This window comes from Puntigrus tetrazona, chromosome 24, assembly GCF_018831695.1.
Source record: "Puntigrus tetrazona isolate hp1 chromosome 24, ASM1883169v1, whole genome shotgun sequence".
Taxonomy (NCBI): Eukaryota; Metazoa; Chordata; class Actinopteri; order Cypriniformes; family Cyprinidae; genus Puntigrus; species Puntigrus tetrazona.
Window position 1 is genome coordinate 1,039,002 of NC_056722.1, and position 21,658 is coordinate 1,060,659.

Sequence of the window (21,658 nt, forward strand, 5' to 3'; positions counted from 1 at the left end):
TGCACACATGGATAGTTGTTTGTAACTAATATATATTATGATTTGAATGACTCTGAATGAAAGAGTGAGAAAATGGTAATATTATACTAATATTCTAATATCCATAAATAATAATAGTATGTTTATTTAACAATAAATATAATGTAATAGAAATGCAGAAATGGATATATTGCTGTTCTTTAGTTCACTCAAAAAGCATGATAATATTGGGATTTAAATTTGGATATAAAAATGTTTTATTAGTAATAATAATAAAAATTATATATATATATATATATATATATATATATATATATATATATATATATATATATATATATATATATATATATATATGTGTGTGTGTGTGTGTGTGTGTGTGTGTGTGTGTGTGTGGGTCTTACTTTCTTTCCATTCCTCTCTGACTTTACTGTGCCAGCAGATATTTGGCTCGAAAAGAAAATGTTTGGATTGAACTGCCCAGTTTTTGGCATGTTTAAAGAGTCAGTCTTGCTCTGATTAATAACCCTGTTGTGATGAAGGCTGGAACTTCAGTCATCAGTTCTCGGACTGTTTATCTATTTCCTTATCTGAGTACAGTGAGATTCCCAGCAATTCAGCCAAATAGGCTTTTTAAAAATGGTTCAATCGCGGGCCACGAGGCACGGTATGTTCGTCTGCAATAATTCTTAAATGTACCACAAGGGGACACACTGCACAGGGCATTGTGGTTCAAATTCCACAACACAAGCCCTTGGACAAAAATAGAGTCTGATGATAATTAGTGTGAACACTCAGTGCTTTGATGTTAAAGATCTCATATATATCTTCCGCTATTTCACCCACCAGAGAACATCTGTTACAAGACTCCCATGTCAATGTAAAAATTCTCTCACATCAATAACACAAAAATTTACAAGCTGCTTGTGTACAGAGACTCTGACCTTTGCACCAAATTCCAGACAATTACTGTGGACGTCTTTCAACTTCCTTCACGTTCAGCTGGACATGAAGGCTGACCATTTCACACAGACATTACTGACATCATTTGTCTAACTGATTTCATTCAGTCATTCCTCAGTGAGCGCCTCTTCCTTCCCTCCAGCAGCACAGCAATAGCATGTTTGACTAATAAAGGGATAGCTCACCTAAAACGAAAAAATATTTCATTTTTTATTAATCCCCAAAGCTGTTCTGGAACAGAAGTTCTGCTGAACACTGAAGAAGATGTTTTAAAGAATGTAGGAAACCAAGCAGTTCATGGTCCCCACTGACTTCCATAGCATTTATTTATAAATTTTTTAGCATTTCTAAGTAATAAATGGCCACCAGCCTTCTTAGTTTTAAACATTGTTAATTGTAAAGTAGTCAGTTATGATTTATAATGATAATAAAGCCATGTTGGAGTGCATTTAGATTCAGCAAAAGTAGATTTTAACTGAAAGTTAACCAAAATTTATGGATATAAATGTCACTTTAAAAACAGAACAAACTGTCACATAGTTTCATGCAGTATTTTTTTTATTTCTTTGGTTTAATATGTTCTGTAGTTTTGTTTGTTGCTTCATAAACTGTTTGTTTTGCTCTTAACAACTTCTCTGAAAAGCTATTAAACAACCTATACCACACTGTATAAATTAGTGTTTTGTGAACTAGAGATAGATAGATAGATAGATAGATAGATAGATAGATAGATAGATAGATAGATAGATAGATAGATAGATAGAATATATTGAATATAGTGAAATAATAGAGTGAAACATTTTTTTCCCTGATGCCAAAAGTGTTAAAAAACTTATTTAAAGCCAAAGTACAGTATGTGAATACAAACCTGACTTGAAGAATAACCCCCATCTATAAAACATTCACTAGTTTTAATAATACAACAAATAGCCCTGGACTATTCTTTAAAAGAAAATATTAAATGAACATATTTTAATAACAAAGACCTGGTATGTGTGATTCGTAATTAGTAGTTGTTTAACTTTCCAACTTTAATTCAAGACTCTAATATGAATATGAGACAGGCAGATCAAACATTAAACTTGTTTGGATTAAGACAAGAGTCCTGTTGCAGGGTTGACATTCTGTTTGCACAAAGCTCCTGTTGTACGTGGATCTGGCAAAAAACACCAGGGTGTATCCAGCCCTCGGGGAGAAAAAAGCAGTGACGGTAAATAATCTGCAGTTTTAGCAGTGAAAAGAGAGGATCAGGTGCCTTAATGCTGTTATTGACCCACTTTACTAAGCAAAGCGCATTTGACAAGTTTTGCGCATGTGTAACCACGAACAAGCTTTAATATGATTAGTTAGCCTACATAGTGAGTCAAACATTCCCTGGAAAAGATTTCTGTAACTTCCCTGCTTGTTTGTTTCGGCTTTGTTCCTGTTGCTTTGACTAGCGGGCCGAATGGAGCAACTTTCAGGTTGACACACCTGTCTGCTGAGACAGGGGTGACTGATGTATCACGCTGATAAAGGAGAGGTATCGCGCTCGCTTCTGTCATAAATCCTTTTAAGGCATTTAGTTGTGCTTTAACTAATGTGGGGTGAGAAGGTCACCCACTAGTGATTCAAATAATTGCAGAAGGGCTTTGAAAACTGGTTTGATGAATTTTGAACAACAAAATAAGGGTAAATTTTTTTTTAACAATTACTGTTGTCTTTTATTCTCAACTCTTTTAATAAACTAAAAATTCATGGGAAACAAATTAATGAAAATCCTTCTCTCTCTGGAAGACAGTCTTTCATGCTGGTTAAACCAAACTTGTCTTTTAATTAATTAAAATAATATTTAGAATGTGAATCAGGTTGCATATTTTTATTCATACTTTTGCTGGTTTATGCTGTTCATGTGCTGGCAAAGGACCAGCAAAAACCATTAAAGGACCAGCATAAACCAGCTTAGACCAGCATGCCAGCTTTAAAACATACCTAACCAGCATGTGCTGTTTTTTCAAGATCGTACGTTTTTGATGCATTAAAACATGCAGCTCAAAAAAGTACCAAAAAGAAGCAATCGACATTTAAGAGTAATATTTTTTTAATTGTTTTCGCGCTACATTGAATTTCTACAATGAACTGCTTCGTAAGAATCGTTTGTTTTATTCTCAAAGCGGTTACTTTCATGAAGTGGTCACTCTGTGTTGATACAAGAATAATATTCACATGAATTAAAAAATCTGTTTAAAAATTTCACTTAGTGTATTTCCCCGGGCTCAGCTCAGCTGAATGAACTCATGATTGTGAATCAAAACTTAAAATATAAGCAAAGGACTGTGAGAAAAACACCTCCATATGAACTTAGTGACACACAGAGGAGTAATGTTGATACTCTTAAGTGTCACTCCTACACATTAACATACTCCAGCACTACCATCCAACAAAAAATGAGCAAGCAGTGACTCCTCTTGGTTTCTCATTATAGTCCTTGATGTCATGCCCTGTCAGCAGCTCTGAGTGGACAACTGATGACATGAACCATGATGAAGAAGCTTCTGGAACGCACTGAGCCTGTCAGGCCTCCATCTATGTCCACGTCTGACAAAGATGTCGCTCCTCAAATACTTTCGGGGTTCGTGATGTCAGCTCCCAAAGCTTACCTGCCATTCAAAGATGTTATTTAAGTCACTCTTCCTTATCTAATCCATTGTGAAACTGAACAAGGCCGGTTCATTTCCCTGAACACGTTTCCCTTGAGGCCCCAGACAGAATTTGGCTGAAAAGAGGGACTCAGATCCTCCTTCACAGGAAACTGAACAGATTTCGAGGACCAGTGTCTGAAGTACTGTGAGAAAAAGCTGAGCGCCGGACAGAAGTGATTTAGACATGAGCTCTAGAGACTGAGGGACTGCAGAAATTATGTGAACTTCTGATGCGTGGATAGCTGGTTTACCGCTGCACGCTGTTTTCAATGATCTCCCAGATGTGAGGGGAATTATCAATGCTGGCCACCCAGAATAATCACTCCAAATTCATATTTTCATTTCCAATATAGTTCCATTACTATTTTTAGCCTTTAACTGTAAACAAATAGTTTTGAGCGACGCAATATTGGGCTAACACTTCAAAACTGTTTCATATGTAAAGCACGACATGATATTTAATGTTTCAGAAACTGAAAGTATGGATTAAGGAGGAAAAAATATGTGGAGATGGAAGAAATCTACAGAAGGACAAACATCCCTGCAACACTTCATCAATTTTGGCTTTATGGCAGTGTGTAATAAAAAGTACCTAAAGGACCTTCGGACTCTGAGAAACAAGATTCTTTGCATCACGTTTGAAAGAAACCAGCTCTTCTCACAACCTGCAGAGTACCATCCCAAAAATAAAGTGTTCTGGTAACGGCCTCATGCTGTGGAGCTGTTTTTCAGCGGCAGGGACTGAGGGACTCGTCAGAGAAGAAGCAACACCCAGCCTTGGATTGAACCCAATCAAATATTCCTGGAGAAACCTGAACATGTGCCCTTTAGTTAAGGGTATGAATACTTATGCCATGTACTTATTTCAGCTTTTTATTTTTAATAAATTTACAAAATTGTGACAGTTCTGGTTTTGATTGATGCTAGATTGACAGGGGGAAAGGTAATCTAAAGCAGTTCACACGAACGAGCCAAAAAAAAGTTACCTCGATTATAAATATAATATTCATTTTTTACAACAGCTCAATAAACGAAAAGCTAATTAACAAACTTATGTTACAAATATTGCCTGTTTTTGCTCTATTTCACATTTTAAATAATTCCAAACACAGCCACTGCAGGGTTTTGCGTCTCTGTGCAACATGAGGATGTGTCGCTCCTGAGCGAATGAACTGTTTGAATGACTCAGTTCAATCGTAATGACTCACTTATTACCATTGATTGGCTGCCACTGGAGGTTTAGTAAAAAGGTCCTATTATTCACTGATTAAATATAAGATTTCGACTGAAAAGATTATGAACATTAAAAAACCCAATAAAATGTCAAATTCAGTTTAAACATATTGGAAAAGACTGATTTCTATAAGCGTGAATTAAGAAAAATATATAAAAAATTATATAAATTTTTTATAATTTTAGACACTTGATTTTTACTGAAGGCTACCAGGAAAATGATAAAATGAGTTTAAATTCATAAACATAAAATATATCTTCTCTATTTCAGGTTAGCAGAGTGGATCATTCATAGCATCATTTAATCTGATTCTCATGTTTAAGAATCCGTTATTTTGAAAAATTACTGCTGCCCACTAATATGGTTTTAAACCTATATTATTATCCAATTTATGAGTCTTAACACATTTTAAAATGCACACGTGTAAGTCAGGAAAATAAAATTGTTCTCAGGATGGTATGCCCCCGAATCCCCCTAACAATCTCCATTTAGGGACCTCGTACAGCCCTGTCTTTCATATCTGATCATTAAGCCTGAGAGCGTATTTGAGTCAGTAATCTGAAACACGGTCTGAAAAGCAGGCGACAATTCGAGTTCCATGAGGAATTCACAACTGAAGTGGTGGGATTTGGCCCCTTTGAGGCCCCGCCGAGCCCCGACATTGCTCGCTCTCTCAGAGGATTTTCCACTAGAGTTGCTCTCGCCATTTAATAAGCAAACCAGACACATACTCTTCTGATGACAAAGACTATTAAAATGTTGGTTTAATGATTTCAGACTGACGTGTTTTGTGCTCGCTCACAACGGCACAGGCAGCCTTCTGTATCTGTGTATTCTGATGTCCTTCGAATACAAAATGTCTAAGATCCGTAATTAACCGGTCACTATTTTTAAAGGCTTGCGAGAGGAACCACCACAGCTGTTCATTACTCACTGAGCGCCGTTCACCCCGGGAGAGAGCTGAACCTCTGCTGTGAAGGTCACCGTCAAACATTTTTTGTTTTCCCAGATGAGAAAACAGATGAATATATTGAACAGACGAATTATGCAAAGCTTTGTTAGACTGATTTATTGCCAATTTTGTAATAGGCAAGAAGTGATGATTAAATGCTTGTGATAATCTCTATTATTGAACTTATCGAAGATAAACTTTCACAGAAGCCAAATAAAATAAAGGGGAAAGCGTTCTCAGATTTAACAAACAGTCCAAAATGAATTGTCTAAAAACAGGCCAAAACACATCATAGCTGTCAAAATGAGTCTAGACTTATTTTAATGTGCACATAGTTCCCTGTGGGCATAGATAATATAAAATGCATTTTAAATGAGGTAACACCAGTTTGGGTTCCTGTAATTAGCCGGTGAAACATGCTCCTTTTGCATGTTCAAACTATTTTTCTCTTTGAATTAGTCAGTTGCACATAGCTAAACATGAATTCATCAAAATAAGATGAGCAATCTCATCTATTTTGTGTTTTAGAGATGTTTTTTAATGTAATTGTTATGTAACGTTTTTTCATTCAAGTTGAAATGACTTGTACAACCAAACTGATTATAATTAAGTCTGAAATATAGATATAGATATAACAGATACAGATATTGAAATAACAGATATAGTATAATCGTTGCAGCCTAAGCGTGTTGCCAAATTGCTAGGCCTGTCAAAATCACAATTTCCCATAAGTCATGAGAAGATAAGAAAAGGAGCTTGTTTAACCATGGAACATGACATATCAGACTCAGACAACAGGGAATGTCATTTCCATAATAACAATTAGAGGAAGTCAGATGCCTAATGGGGCAACAATAACGACGTAATCCACAAACTACATCCACAACAACTTCAAGAGCTATTGTTTCAGAAAGAGCCATCACTTTCTCTAATACATGTTCAGTGAAAAAGTGTTTAGGTCTGTATCGGGTGCTTCTTATGTGAACATATATTCATATGTTTTCCATAACAGTAAGTTTAGTGTTTTTACAAATGGCCGGACTAAAAATAACAAGCCCATGTAAGGGCAAACTGAATTTATTGTAAAGTGTGTTTTATTATTAGCTATACGACTGTGAGATTGAAACACAGTGAACAGACATGGGAGATACCACTTATTTTATTTCATCTGAAACCAAGGACTGTCAATACACTGATACCTTTCAATATATATATTTAGTTATTTAAGGGTGTAAATCAATATACATTTATTAATAAACTGCTTTATTTTTTGATTTATTAACATATGTGTTAACATGTCTGTATTTCTACAGTTTACAAAAAAAAAAAAAAAAAATATATATATATATATATATATATATATATATATATATATATATATATATATATATATATATATATATATATATAAAATGTTACATCATATACAAATAAATAAATGTCATTATTTGATAGATTAAATGACTCAAAGTTATAGTTTTTTTCTGCATCTGTAATCCTCTCTCTTTGTTTAAATGCACACTTTTTACTTACCACTTTTTACTGGCAAATAATAATAATAATGTTAATAATGTTTTCTCGCTTTGAAAGTTACACTGTCAGAAATAAAGGTATACAAAAGCTGTCACTGGGGAGGTATCTTTTCAGAAGGTACACTTTTGTACCTATTATGTTCAAATATGTACACTTTCAGTACTAATATGTGTCTTTAAGCTACCAAAATGGAGCCTTTAGGTACAAACATGTACCTTTTGAAAAGGTACCGCCCCGGTGACAGCTTCTGTACCTTTATTTCTGAGAGTGTAGGATGTGCAATGATTTTTGTGTATATAAATCATTTTAAAATATTGACATTTCCAGACTGCCCCTTCAATTAAGATCTCGCAAAGATAGAAAAAGATCGCATCTTCTCAGTAGTTGTATAACATCCTGGCAGCAAGCCATGAGACACATGCTGGAAGGCGTCTGCTTCCACTTAGAAAATAAGAGACTCAGAGGACCACTTGAGTCAGAGGTTTGTATCCCAGACCTGCTTACTCTGTATGCCTGGAGTTTCAGGAGTTACTCCATGTTTATTCATCTCTAGGAAGTGAACACGATACATCCTGAAACCTTCTAGAGATCAGCGTGTTACGGGTCAGAGAGTTAACTTTGTCACCTTGTAAATTCTTACAAAGTATTTGGGACAAAAACGAGGGCGGTAACATCAAGGAGGCAACTCTGAACCCATAAAAAAGCTTTGATTTATTGCCATTCTAGACTTAAACAACGAGGCTCATACACTACATGATCTTTGAAGTCCTTAGATCTCTGCCCATTTAAGTAATTAATGACTGTTTGAAGGGAAAAAGGAATAGTTCACTTAAAATTAATATGCGCTCACTTAACTCACTTGCCCTCATAATATTCAAGGTGCAAATGATTTTTTTTTTTTTTTTTTATCAAAACAGATTTGGAGAAATGTAGCATGACATCACTTGCTCACCAATAGATCCTTTTCAGTGAATGGGTGCCGTCAGACTGAGAGTCCAAACAGCTGATAAAAACACCACTCCAGTACATCAGTTAACACACTGTGAAATTAATTGTTGCATGTTTGTATTGAAGAATTTCATTAAGATATTTTTAACTTCCAGCTAAAATATCAGTCCTCTATTCATAATATTGCTTTCTCCAGTGAAAGTCATCTTGTCTGAATCGGGAGAGAAATATGCAGATCAAAAACAGTTTAAAAGTCAAATCAGTCCAAAACAGTTCTGAGCAAATGTGTTATTGTGAATTAATAATGAATTTCGGACTATGAATTAAGGACTCATATTTTGTCTGGAAGCAAATTTAAAATGTTTTCTGTTAATGACAAACACACAGCTTCTCACTTCAAAGTGTATTGATTGACGCAATGAAAAATCATGTGGATTATTGTGATGCTTTTATCAGCAGTTTGGACTCTTATTCTGACGGCACCCATTCACTGCAGAGGATCCGCTGGTGAGCAAGAGAAGTTATACTGCATTCTCCAAATTTGTTCACGTGAAGAAAAAACTCATCTGCATCTTAGATGTCCTGAGGGTAAAGAGTAAATCTTTAATTTATGAGAACATTCATTTAATAAGAACTGCTAAATCTCACAGATGGTAATCAGAAAGCTTTCGGTTTTACCCCCACAGAACAAGTTACGAACTGCTACCACTGTGCCTTTAACCAAAGCTCGGTGAGATCAGACGTGGAGATTATTATCTACGCAACAAGTCCTTCTGTTCCCACACAAGTAATTGCATGCACATTAGATTGCAATGCAGCGTGCAGGGTGCTGAACAGCTCAGATGCATTCATCATCCAGGGAGAAAAGTAAATATAGGAAGCCCCGCATTATTTAGGATCTGATAAGCTACATGTTAGGTCTGGTGTCTTTTAGTATAGCGGTCTGAATCAGTTGAATCTGCTAAACACCTCCTACAGACACAGCCATACCTGCATGCTTTCTGACATCTGCAATGCGTAAATAAGAACGACTCTTTCCCGGACAGGCGCGTTCAGCAAGCTGCGACGTGTGCTGAGAGAACTGATTGTGACATTAGCCGTTCTAGTCTACTGTATCATGCAGAGTCACCGTAAAAGAATTTATTTCGCATTTGCTTTGGACGCAATGTTCACTGTTTGATATGTTTGAGGAACAACCCACCCAAAAATTAAATAAATAAAAAAAATCTCTCGTCCTCTTACTGTGACCTCTGGTTTAGCTCGCAGGCCCAGGGAGTAGTATTTCTTGAATTATTAATTCCCTAATGGCAAATATTGTCAGTGAAGCGGTTGAGCCTGCTCGCAAAACTGAATCGTTTGTTCATGAATTGAACCGATCAATCTGTTTACCAAAGCTACAGCATGGTTTGGAAACTTTTTCATAGTTTTACATGCATTTTTTAAAATATCAATACTGCATTTATATCCTGAGAAGATCGAGCTAAAAAAAGACATTAAATATACGTTAATAAATATATGTATTCTTCCAGCGAAACGGCACAGAAGTATATATGCACCGAATATATAGGCTGAAAGGCTAACCAATATATTGATGGAAATTATAACTAATATATTAAGAGATAAATACATATTTTTTGATGGAGTTTGAGGGCCTTTCGAATCGTTTTTAAAATGTGGTGAAGTTGGAAATGCGTTACGTGGAAATTTATATGCACATGTGTATTGCTAACATGCAATACAAAAAATGTAAAAAGCGTTAATACTAATTAATAAGACATGGGGATGAATTGTTTTTAGTCAAACTATTCCCAAGTCATGAGATAAGAGTCCAAGTCAAGAGGGAGAGACAAAGGGTGTGAATTTGTTTTCCAAGTAAATATTCTTGTGACTCTCTTCAAATATAAATTTGTTCATGATAATGACTGTTTATCTTCTATTCAATATTATGTTAGTATCACTGATATATATATAAGTTATATATAAGTTTATATAAGTTTTTACTAATATTTAGAATCAGTATGTTTTCCATTTTCATTAATTTCAGTCATTTTTTGTGTGTTTTTTGTCTATTTTACATTTGATATATTCTCATGTATGTTCCATGTAGTTTGTAATAATTTTGCCTTGTTTTAGTTATTTTAAACTAAATTAAAATGAGACATTATTTTGGCAACTAGCTCAAATAAAACATTTTAATATTATTTCCATTAAAGTTTATTTTAATTCAAGTATTGAAAAAGTTTTATTTCGTGGTTATAATTTTAGTTATAATAACCCTGTTTCTATTTTGTGTCTTCAAGCAGACGCACTGCATTCCTCTTTGCATTTTTGTATAGCTTGTGTGACTATAAATGTATCATATTTAGACGAGTGATTTGTCTTTTTCCCTTTTTTAGGCATTTGTTTGTTTTGAGTGTCTGTCTCTGACTCATGGCACTACTGGAAAGCTTTGTCATTCAGTGCGACGAAGTCTGCATAGTCAGTCATTTTGACCAGTTTCCTCAAACGACTGACCATCAGTCCTGATCACCATGCGGTTGTAAAACCGTAAGAAAGCACATGTTCACGGAGCTATGTTTTTTCTCTTTTACTCTCTGTAAAGCTTTCTTTGTCACTGGCATCCTAGGGTGACGTCTGAAATCTGGAGTTTTAACATCTCTCCAGGATGCCTGCTTGATGAGGGAAGAAAGGTAAACAAATAACAGCAAATTCATGTTGCTCATTGGCTCGAGAACAGTCACATGATCGCGAGAGGCGGACCACTTTGCACTGGACATTCGCACAGACACTTTACATTTACACTTTATATTTTTATATTCTACACTTATTTACACTTTTTTTATTTCTTAAACTTTGCACACTTTTTATACATTTTTATACATATATTTTATATTTATATATATTTAAATTCTGTTTTCTGTTTCTATTTTGATGCTGGACGGTTATAAAAACATTTCACTGCATGTCGTACCATGTATGTATGTGTATGTGACAAATAAAATTTGAATTTGATTTGATTTTGACGTATCAGTAACTCAGAGCCAAAGAAGCAGCTCTGCATTCCGCTCAGCTAGCAGATGTTCATCGTGTTGTTTTGTTGTTTTTGGTGTTTTCGCCTTTGGCAATTAGAGACAGAGAAAAGATTCCACTGAAATAAATGGGGCAGGGTTTACAATTTTCACTCAAATTCAAAATTAAAGTAGGGAGTTAAAAATTTGAACAGAAAGATGAAATTCTACTAAACATACACTCCGATAATTGATTTATTTACAACTTTGAAAAGATGTTTTTGCATTGTAGTTCAGTCTGGTTACATTTATAAATATATAAAGATTTTAATTTGCTTTTAAATTTAAAAAAAAAAAATATATTATTAAAATATTTTTATAATTGAATAATAATATTATTTAAATATGTGGATGCTAAAAAGCAATGCAAAATGTTTTTTTTTTACAAATTAAATTTTTTTTTTTGCTTTGTTTACCACCATTTTTAATGGCAGCACGTTATTGCCTTTGCTCATAAACCAAAGTCCTCTGAGCGTACAAATCCATTCTGCCTCGAGTCTAGCCACATGTAAGAGAATGCGGTCGATCCAGATGTTATTTTTCTGAAGGGACTCTCAAAGGGGTGCCTGTTTTGTTACAGAATCCACTTGAAGAATGGAGTACAGAATAATAACCTTAAAACGTTCAACCAACAAACAAAAGAGTTAATGTGGTGTGGGAAAATGCAATGCGTCTGGACCGATAGTAACAGAAGAAGATTTTGTTGCTGATGATGATTAAGATGATGAAGCAAAACTGGCTGCTTCTGGCTATTGCATGTTTCGTTCTTAAGCTTTTATTAATAGCTAATAATAAGTTTTGAAAAGTTGCATGTTGTCCCATGCAAGGGATAGTCCACAGTTTCCACCTGAGCTTTTGCAATGTGATGCAATGAATAGACGAATGAATAAGCAAATACCATTACGTTACAGTAAGAACAGGGCACAGGTTCAAATGAAACTAAATATCACTCCTGCGAATGTTGGTTTTGTTCTGATTTCAAGAACATGCCAGTAAGATCATGCCAGCCTGCCAAGAAAGATAATGGCGGGACCGCATTCTTGCTTTTGTGAGATATCAAGTTTATTTCCCTCGCATGCCTTTTCACCCGGGAATGTAAGTTTGATAAGTTTCGTCAGCTATCTAAAAAGAGCTAATGTGCTGTTTAAAACGTTTGTATGCGAGCTTGTGCCTATTCAGAATAAACCAAGCTGTTATTAAATAGCGATCTACTGCCATTCCCTTTTTACAACCGTTGGCCTTTTAAACTAAATTTCATCAGATTGTTGTTTTTTGTCTAATTGCAATCAGTTTGTTTCCTCAACTTTTATTTTGTTTCCTGAATTCTTTCCTACTGTACCCGTTTGAACTCGCAAAGAACATTGTTTTTCTGTTTCAGAACCATTAGGTCCTATTAAGTAGCTTATAGCATGCAATACTCAGCAATACTAGCAGTATTCCGCATAACCATATTTCAGATCCCTTATGCAAACGTAATAATCAATAATTACATACTAACTAACTACTAACTAAGCAGAAAATGAGTTTAATAAGGGAAAACTGGGCCACTGGGCAATGAATGTTGGCTTACTCTCCCTGTGAAGGGCGTCAATAATTGTCTTCTGGATGACTGTCAGATCAGAAGTCTTCCCCGTGATTTTGTATCCTAGTGAACCAAACTGAGAGACCATTTTGAAGGCTCAGGAAACCTTTGCAGGCGTTTTGAGTTGATTAGCTGACTGGCATGTCACCATATTCTAATTTATTGAGATCACAAATTGGTGTTTTTTTTGTAAGCCAAAACCATCACAATTAAAAAAACAGAAGACTTAAACTACTTTAGTCTGTGTGCATTGAATTTATTTAATACATGAGTTTCACAGTTTGAGTTAAATTATTGAAATAGATTAACTTTTCAATGACATTTTCGTTTAATGAGATGGATATATATGTGTGCATATATATGTGTCTGCTCTCTCTCTCTCTCTCTCTCTCTCTCTCTCTCTCTCTCTCTCTCTCTCTCTCTTTATCCCACACAAATATATATGTTTATGTATGTATAATATTATAAGAGCAAATATATTATATTATACAGACGTTATACACACACACACACACAGGTTTCCTGGAGATATATATATATATATATATATATATATATATATATATATATATATATATATATATATATATATATATATATATACACAAATGACATTTATTTATATAAATTAAATGCAATATAAATTTGTATAAATTAAATTACAATTTCATTACACAAATTCGATTTACTAATATAAATTCAAATTCAAATTTTATTTGTCACATACACATACATACATGGTACGACATGCAGTGAAATGTTCTTTACAACCGTCCAGCATCAAAATAGAAAACAGAATTAAACATATACAAATATAAAATATAAAAAAATATGTATAAAATATGTATAAAAAAGAAGTGTGCAAAGTATAAAAAATAAAGTAAAGTGTAGAATGTAAAATGTAAAGTGGCTGTGCGAATGTCCAAAGTAAGTGGCGAGTATCTGGGGAAAGAGGGGTAAACATGGGAATCCCGGTGATTAGGTACTGGGTGTTCTCTGGTTCAGACTCCGAATATATAATATATGCATTTATGTCTCTTTAAAAAAATGGTCACTTTAAGATGTCACTTTGCAGGGCACTACCGAGTGTTTGGAATGTATCCTACCCTTGATTAGGATTTGGAGCACCTTCATCTAGTGCAAAAGAATGTAAATCTACTGTTGACTTCTTATCTAAAATCTGTCCGCAACCTCAAGATAAGAACACAAACCCAGAGCTGCCGCTGTCCGCTGTTTGACTCTGAAACGAGTGAGTAACGTCTGTCCAAATGTGCGCCGATCCCAATAATGAACATAATTGTGAGAAAAATGCGGCTCTTGTCCTTTGCCACCGGAGCTCCAGACTCCAGAAAGAGCTGACAGATGAGGCCCGGAGTTAAACAGGAAGTGGCTTCCAGACCTGCTATAATGGCGTAAGCAATTATACAGGGCATGCCGTGTGAACCTTCAGCGGATGTAGAATAGTTTCTGGAAGTGCACAGTATTGTCAATATGGAATTATTTAAGGTTATCAGGGTTTTTTTTTTGCTACTTGTTACAGTAAAAAACCTGTCAAAGGTTGATAATAAAGTTTCAGGAGGTGTGACTCAGAAAAAAGTGTCTTAGTGTAACCAGCAATAGCCTGGAGACCATTGTCTGTCAAAACAGACGGGTTAAACTCACAGCTTTTTTTTCTGTCAAGAAAATATGAACCAGATTCCATGACTTGACCTCATCGGGCCACGGGAGTCTGTTTACCTGGATTATGAGCCGGGAAATTAATCTAAGATATGAGAAAGAGAGAAAAAAAATTCTCTTTATGTTGTGAAGGATTTTTTTTTTTTCGTAAAATGTGTAAAGCATATGCATATGATCAAGTTTGAATGTGAACCTGAGGAAAGGTTGAAGAAACAAGCCAGGACAAAAGAAACTTTGTCCTGGCGTTCTGAATATAATAACAGATCTGTCATCGGTCCAGGGAACTTTCCACTGAAGCATTATTTATTGATCCTTAAATTAGGATGTTGTTTCCAATTTGCACAGCTAAACATGCCAAGAAAATACAGGAACGTTCTGAAACATGAAAAAATGACCCAATTCCTTTTTATTGTGACTTTTGTGAAAGGAATAATTGCCCAAAATGCCCAAAAATAAAAATTGTATATATATATATATATATATATATATATATATATATATATATATATATATATATATATATATATAAAAGCATTTTAATTTATTGATATCAACTGATACTAAATATTAAATTACAGTAGTATTATTGTCACCACTGGAAAATATAAACAAAGGAAATTTGTATTGTTAATCATTGTTGATTTTTCCCAAAAACCTAAAATGTCATTAAAGAAAAATGATTGAAAAGGGGCAAAGTCTCAGTAAATGTTTTCCCCAAATATACATTTGCCTAAAATGGCTTGCTGTTGCACAGGAATAAATATTAGGATATTTGATAAGATTTTTGTAGTTTTATTTTAGTGAAAGGTTATAGGTTTTTGTGAATTATTTGAAAAAAGGGCATATTATATTTAAAAATGAATAAATAATTGCTCTGTTTTATGCAGCAAAATACAAAAAGAAACAGTCACACAAAGGTTAGTATGTCACTTCCTGTAATCGCTGGAAAGGTCGAACAAAAGCGGTTATTTGGTGTATTCATTTTTATGAATGTTTTCCTAAACCTATCATTTTTATTACAGTGTAAAAGGTGTGGTTGTTTTTTTAAGCAGCATGTGGGGTTTTACAGAGTGCATGTGAGTTCAGCCAAACCATAGACTGAGCATTGTTTCTGACCTCACATCCTCTCACAGGTTTATGCAGAAGCACTTGAGATGATCTGGGTAATAAGAGAGGTCAGGAAAAACCCTGGAGGGGGAGGAGACACCGCAGTGGATCAGTTCTACTGTAGAAAAAATGGATTATGACTTCATAAGCATAATAAGGAATCACATGGTCATATATTCACATTCTAGAATTTCAACTAACCATGAACTTCTGGTCAAATATAGCCACTGGGTTGCATCATGACTCATTAGATTTATCTCTCGATATTTGTGTTTAAATGGTCTGATTTTCTGTTAATAAATAAATCAACTAATGCCTGTAAAAATGTAGTATTATTAATGAAGTATGCTTTGAATAAACCTATGATAACCCTAAATATCATCACTGTTTGTGCTCTCATTTCCATAAAAACTGTATTTCCACGTGTTCTCTGAAAGTTCAAAGTTCAAAAAATAAACACGAAATTTCATTTTAGCATTTTGCAGACATTTTGGGAATATTACATTGTCTAAAAAATATGTTTGGTTCTATAATAACATTATTTAAAGAAATAGTTTAACCAAAAATGAATCATATTCATATATGCATCAGTGATCACCTTTTTTTTTGTGAACTATTCCTTTAAAGACCGGATAACATTGATTGAACATTCTATTAACGTTGCCTGAAGAACGTTTGTTTATACAGTAACTTAACCTTCCCAGAACGTTAGCTGAAGTCCAGAGAATGTTTCCTGTTAGCTGGGCTTATACTGAAGGAAGAGGGGCCTTTTATTAGTTTGGTAAGAAACCCCCTAACAAAAACATCTTTGATAAATCATCTTTCAAACAGCTTTTATTTAAGACAAAGTTTGGGAATTACATATCCACGTTTGGGGTTCTCAAGAAGAGGTTCTCGACCGCAGTGTTGACTCTTACAAGAAAACTAGTGAGTTCTCATTTCTTAGCGGTTTTGGGTGAGTTTCACAGGAAGCTCTGAGTCCTGTAAGCGTTTTAACATGCAAAGCCACGGGCGCGAGTGAGGTACCAGCTGCTCATTTGCATAAGGATCTGAATGGGCAAAGACCCCTGCTGGCATTCAACGCTCTCGAGGTGCCAGCGTCACATACCGCCTGAAACTGGGACAGAACTCGAGTCATACCTCCCAAAATACAAACGGTCTCATTTCTAGTGCTGTCGTGGTTGTCATCGGCAGTTTATGCCTATAAGCAGTTGAAAGCCTTTTTATGTGACATAATGCACGGAGAGATTATACACCAGCATTGAGTTTTGTGTCTCATGCTTTCAAATAATGCTTAAATCACCATTAATCATTCGACAGCACTAATTTGTATATATTACACATCTCAAATATCTCTATCCAAATGCAACGGTCTCAAAACCGATTTTTAATGAATCTCACAGAATCTGACCTAAATGATTGCTTTCTTTCGTGACCTGGATATAATCAAAAGCTTGCATTAGAAAGGCTGCTTTTATCTGCTAGGGAGAATTTGCACGTTTTACATTTTTGAGACTTTTTTAATATAATTATATTTTTCTGGCATAATATGATGGTTTTATATAACATGTTGGAAATATTCTATCTATTTTATTTTATTTTATTTTATCCAGTATTTAAAACGGGTCTACAGCAGATAGAAATAGTCCTTTTCCAACAAAATAAAATAATAAAATGAAATAAAATAACTGAAGAATAAAGTGAGGCATCTAGCCCAATTTCCCAGTCATTATAAAAAAAATATTTTTATTGATTTCTTAATTATTTTATACATTTATAAATATTATTGTGCAATTATATAATAACATATTCCTTTCTTGAAACTTGAATTCTGTGAATACTGAAGTCATTGCGTATAATCAACTGGTATGAGTGAGGAAATCCATAAATGGTAATATGCATAAGTAGACGGACCCACTTGTCCCGGAGGGCGGGGCTTCGTCAGAGTCGCTACTGGAATCTGTTGGGTTTCGCTCCGACAAATAAAAAGCAGGACTTCATAAGCCGCTTGGGACGAGGTTTCACCTTCATTTTTTTTATCCTACCTGACGAAAGGAGTTTTGCTTGATCTTCCTACTGTAATTGGATTAGCATCTTCGCCTTGGGACAATATGGAAAGTTACAAGCAAGTGAGATTTGGCGTGCTCGCCGTGGTCCTGGTTTTATGTTGCGCGAGGACCTGCGCCTCAGGTGAGTCACGTACCTGCGAGGTAACGCTTGAATGCGTGTTGTTTGTATCGTTTTCATAACGTATCGATCATTTTGCCTTTCTGTGTCACAGACAACTTTCCAAAAGCGCAGAACGTAAGCTGGTCCTCTATCAACTTTAAATCCATATTAACGTGGAGCCCAAAGCCAATGAATTATTCCTACACTGTTGAATTTTCAGAGTAAGTTGCCATTTTTTAAATATTATAATACAGTTAGTAGTAGAGTTGTATATGAGTACCTAGATTGTCTTGAATGCAGTATCAAAGTTATGAAAAATGTGCTAGAATTAGTAAATACACCCATCCAGGTTCAGTTCAGGTTCAAAAGTTTATTGTAACACTATAAAAGATGGTCTGAATCTGTTACAGTTCCTCCTTGCAGGTTTATATAGCGTGTGCTTTACTGTAACAGTGAAAAGACTTAGTTTGACTTGGCCGTTATCTAATATTACTTAGATCATATTGATTCCTGACCAATTAAGTCGTAATTAACTGATTATATCAAAAAGTTTCTCACTGTGTAATCTGAAAAGGGCCATACACCGATAAAGGTGATAGTCTATAGGCAATAAAAGTGTATGTATTTTGGTTGTTGTTTTGAACTTTTCTATGAATTCATACACCAAATTTCCCCCTATTTCCATTAGTGGTTTATTCGGCATTGCATGCATCCCTGCAGGTTAATTAAACTTGATTTGATTACAGTTTTAGAGGGTTTAGATGCTCATTTATTAACATTTAATCTGTTAAAAAAACCTATATGAACGAAAAGCTCTTTATCAATGTCGCACATGATGCAGATTTGGCAACTCTTGCATAGTTCCACACCCATGACTTGTTACGACAGGCACCGACCCGCCACTTTTCATTCACGTAATATAATTTATTATTTCCAAACGTTTTCTTCACGACCTAAATGTCTGCGTGAATGACTGCAGGCCCAGCCAGGACAGACAACGTACGCCAAACTGTATCAGGACGACGGAAACTGAATGCGACCTGACTGCCGAGTTAAAAAACCTGAAGGCCTATTACAGCGCCGACATCCTGTCTGAACCCATGCGGGGCGTCACCTCCGATCTGGTGGAGTTCCCTCATGTCAGATCGGACAAATTCTCCCCTTACTTCGACAGTCGGTATCTTTCGCAACCTTTATTTTAATGACAAAAAGATACCGAGCCGTCGTTAAGATCTTCTGCTTTGATTGTCTTTTAGCTGCCATTGGCAGGCCGGAGTTTAAAATAGAAGTAAGCAGCGATAAAAGGAAGATTACTCTGCACGTAACGGACATCCCCACGGCTCTCTTTAATAAGGATAAGAAGAGACTGAATATTCGGGATGTTTTCGGAGACGACCTACAGTATAAGGTTATCTACAGGAAAGCCAAGAGCACAGGAAAGGTTAGTGTTGCTTGTAAAGTCATCTTATTTGATAAGCGTTAAACGCTTTTCTGAGCTCTTTTTATAGTCTAAAGTACCATGCTGACTTATTGTATAAAACAAGTTGTTCATAAAACAAAGATTAGTGAGGTATGTTTTACAAGAAAATGGTATTTCAGTCTTCCTACTTCAAATGTTTCATTCAATGTCTTACTGTTCGTTTGTTAAATTTACTGGCAATTTCTGATTGAAAACTGTTCCAGAGTCATTTCTTCACCTTGTTTCAAATTAAAGTAAAAAAGTTTTAGTGAGTTGTAGTCACTTCTGCAGGTAGAGAAGCTTTTTTTTTCTTCACAAATGCATTTTTTAACTTATTAAAGGGTAATTTTAGTAATAGATAATTTTTTTTTGCTCCCTATTATGACATTATTAAGACAAAAAAATAGCAAAAATGGCAAAAAATTTTAAATAAAAGTTTTTTTAAGCTGACTGTAAAGAGGTCTAACGCTATAAAATATTCATATCTATTAAAAATGCTGATTTAAATTCTGTTATTTAAAATTTGTTATTTGCAATTTCCATTCGTCAAAGAATTCTGGAAAAGAAAACGGCTTCCGCAAAAAAGGCAGCGCAACTTTCATCGCTGATAATAATAATAATAAATGCTTCCCTGATCAAATCAGCATCGTGTGCCACTGATGACTGGAGTAATGATGCTGAAAATTCAGCTTTGCTTCACAGGAATAAATTCCATTTTAAAATATATTACAGTGGTCAAAAATATTTCGAGTTGTCACACTACTTCAAAATATCGCTGTTAAGGAATGCATAAATAAATGCAGCCGTGTGGAGAATAAGCTTTAATGAAAAACACGTAATTATTTATATATTAAAAATGTTGCATGTGTTTGCCTCTTCAGAAAGAAAAGTTCAGTAAAAGCAGCGTCATCGAGCTGACGGATGTGGACCAAGGAGTGAGCTACTGTTTTTACGTTCAGGCCTTCCTACCTTTCCGATCTTCAAACAAACAGCTCGGAGAGATCAGCAGCTACCACTGCTCGCAGGAAGTCGACCCATCTGTCTTTGAAGGTAATGCTTTTGCTTTTTAAGACGTGGCCTGTCAGGGATTTTCATCACAGCAATCCCAGAAACCGCAAACGTTAGGAATTTCGTCTGATAGGGAGTGAATCATTTTCCCAAAAAAGACACGCGTGAAAGCGTCGGAGAGCAGATACAGTATCATATCAGAGATTTATATGGACTCTGTGAGTCCGTGATTCACAGAAACGTTTAATGCAACTCATTATTGATATAAATGTATCCGCTGGGTGGACTGTAGATGAATCATCCCGATGTCTAGGGACCAAAAGAGCAGCAAAATCCCCTTCGGTGTCCGTTAAAACTGAATCAAGTGTCGTGCCCTTAATGACGGTGATGTAATGTTTTCGCAGAATACGGCGTGGGTGTCATCGCCGGAGCCATTCTTATTATCATCTTGGCGCTTACAGCAATCATCATTGTCGCCGTGATTTGCTGCAGACGAAGAAAGAGAGCAAAAAACACCGGAAAAGAGGGATTACCACTGAACGGTGTGTGAGGAGTGTTGACCTAAAATGGACTTTCTCTTTGGGAGAAAACTGTGGGAAAATTGTGTTTCTGTGAAACCTCAAAATGTAGATATGTTAGACATATTATTTAGCAGGTCGAGGCCTTTATACCGTCAGGTGGTGGGTTCTTTAGTCTGGCACTGAAGTGTACTGTATAAACATTTTTATAAGCACTGGCTAATTTCGTCTACTTTCTAACAAATGGAAATACTGTACGGTTTACGATGGGTTTACTGGGAGAATCGAAATCAGAGCACATTTTATGAAATGAAAGAACACTAATTTATTTTTTTTAGCTATCGATACGGTAAGCTGTATTTGTGTTTGTGACTGCAAAACGTTTTAACACATTGCAACTGTACAGTGCTAATGATAAAATCTGGTTTATTGCCACTTTTATAAACATTATCATTACACCACTACAAAATTGTGAATCCGGTAGGAATGGTACTGATGTAATATTATTTTTTAATAAAACTGTTATATACGAAACTGCACATGTGGACTGATCGGCACGCAGATATATGTCATATTTTCTAAATTAAAAGAATATGTTTCATATTGATCGTCAAGCTCATATTTAAAGTCAAAGTTATTTAGATTCCTAACAATTAGGTAAATAGCTCAATGGCGCCCCCAACTGTAACTTAGTGTGTGTTTGTATGTGTGTATATATATATATATATATATATATATATATATATATATATATATATATATATATATATATAATGAAAT

The 21,658-nt window shown here is 35.0% G+C and overlaps 1 protein-coding gene across 1 annotated transcript; it reads left to right on the plus strand.

Moving 5' to 3' along the window:
• The first annotated feature begins 17,693 nt into the window (after positions 1-17,693).
• f3a (coagulation factor IIIa) lies at positions 17,694-21,479 on the plus strand. Its single transcript, XM_043225750.1, has 6 exons — positions 17,694-17,914; positions 18,006-18,114; positions 18,873-19,066; positions 19,150-19,334; positions 20,234-20,402; positions 20,765-21,479. The coding sequence occupies exons 1-6, from the start codon at positions 17,836-17,838 to the stop codon at positions 20,908-20,910; spliced, it is 882 nt and encodes a 293-aa protein (XP_043081685.1). The 5' UTR covers positions 17,694-17,835; the 3' UTR covers positions 20,911-21,479.
• The last annotated feature ends 179 nt before the right edge of the window (positions 21,480-21,658 follow it).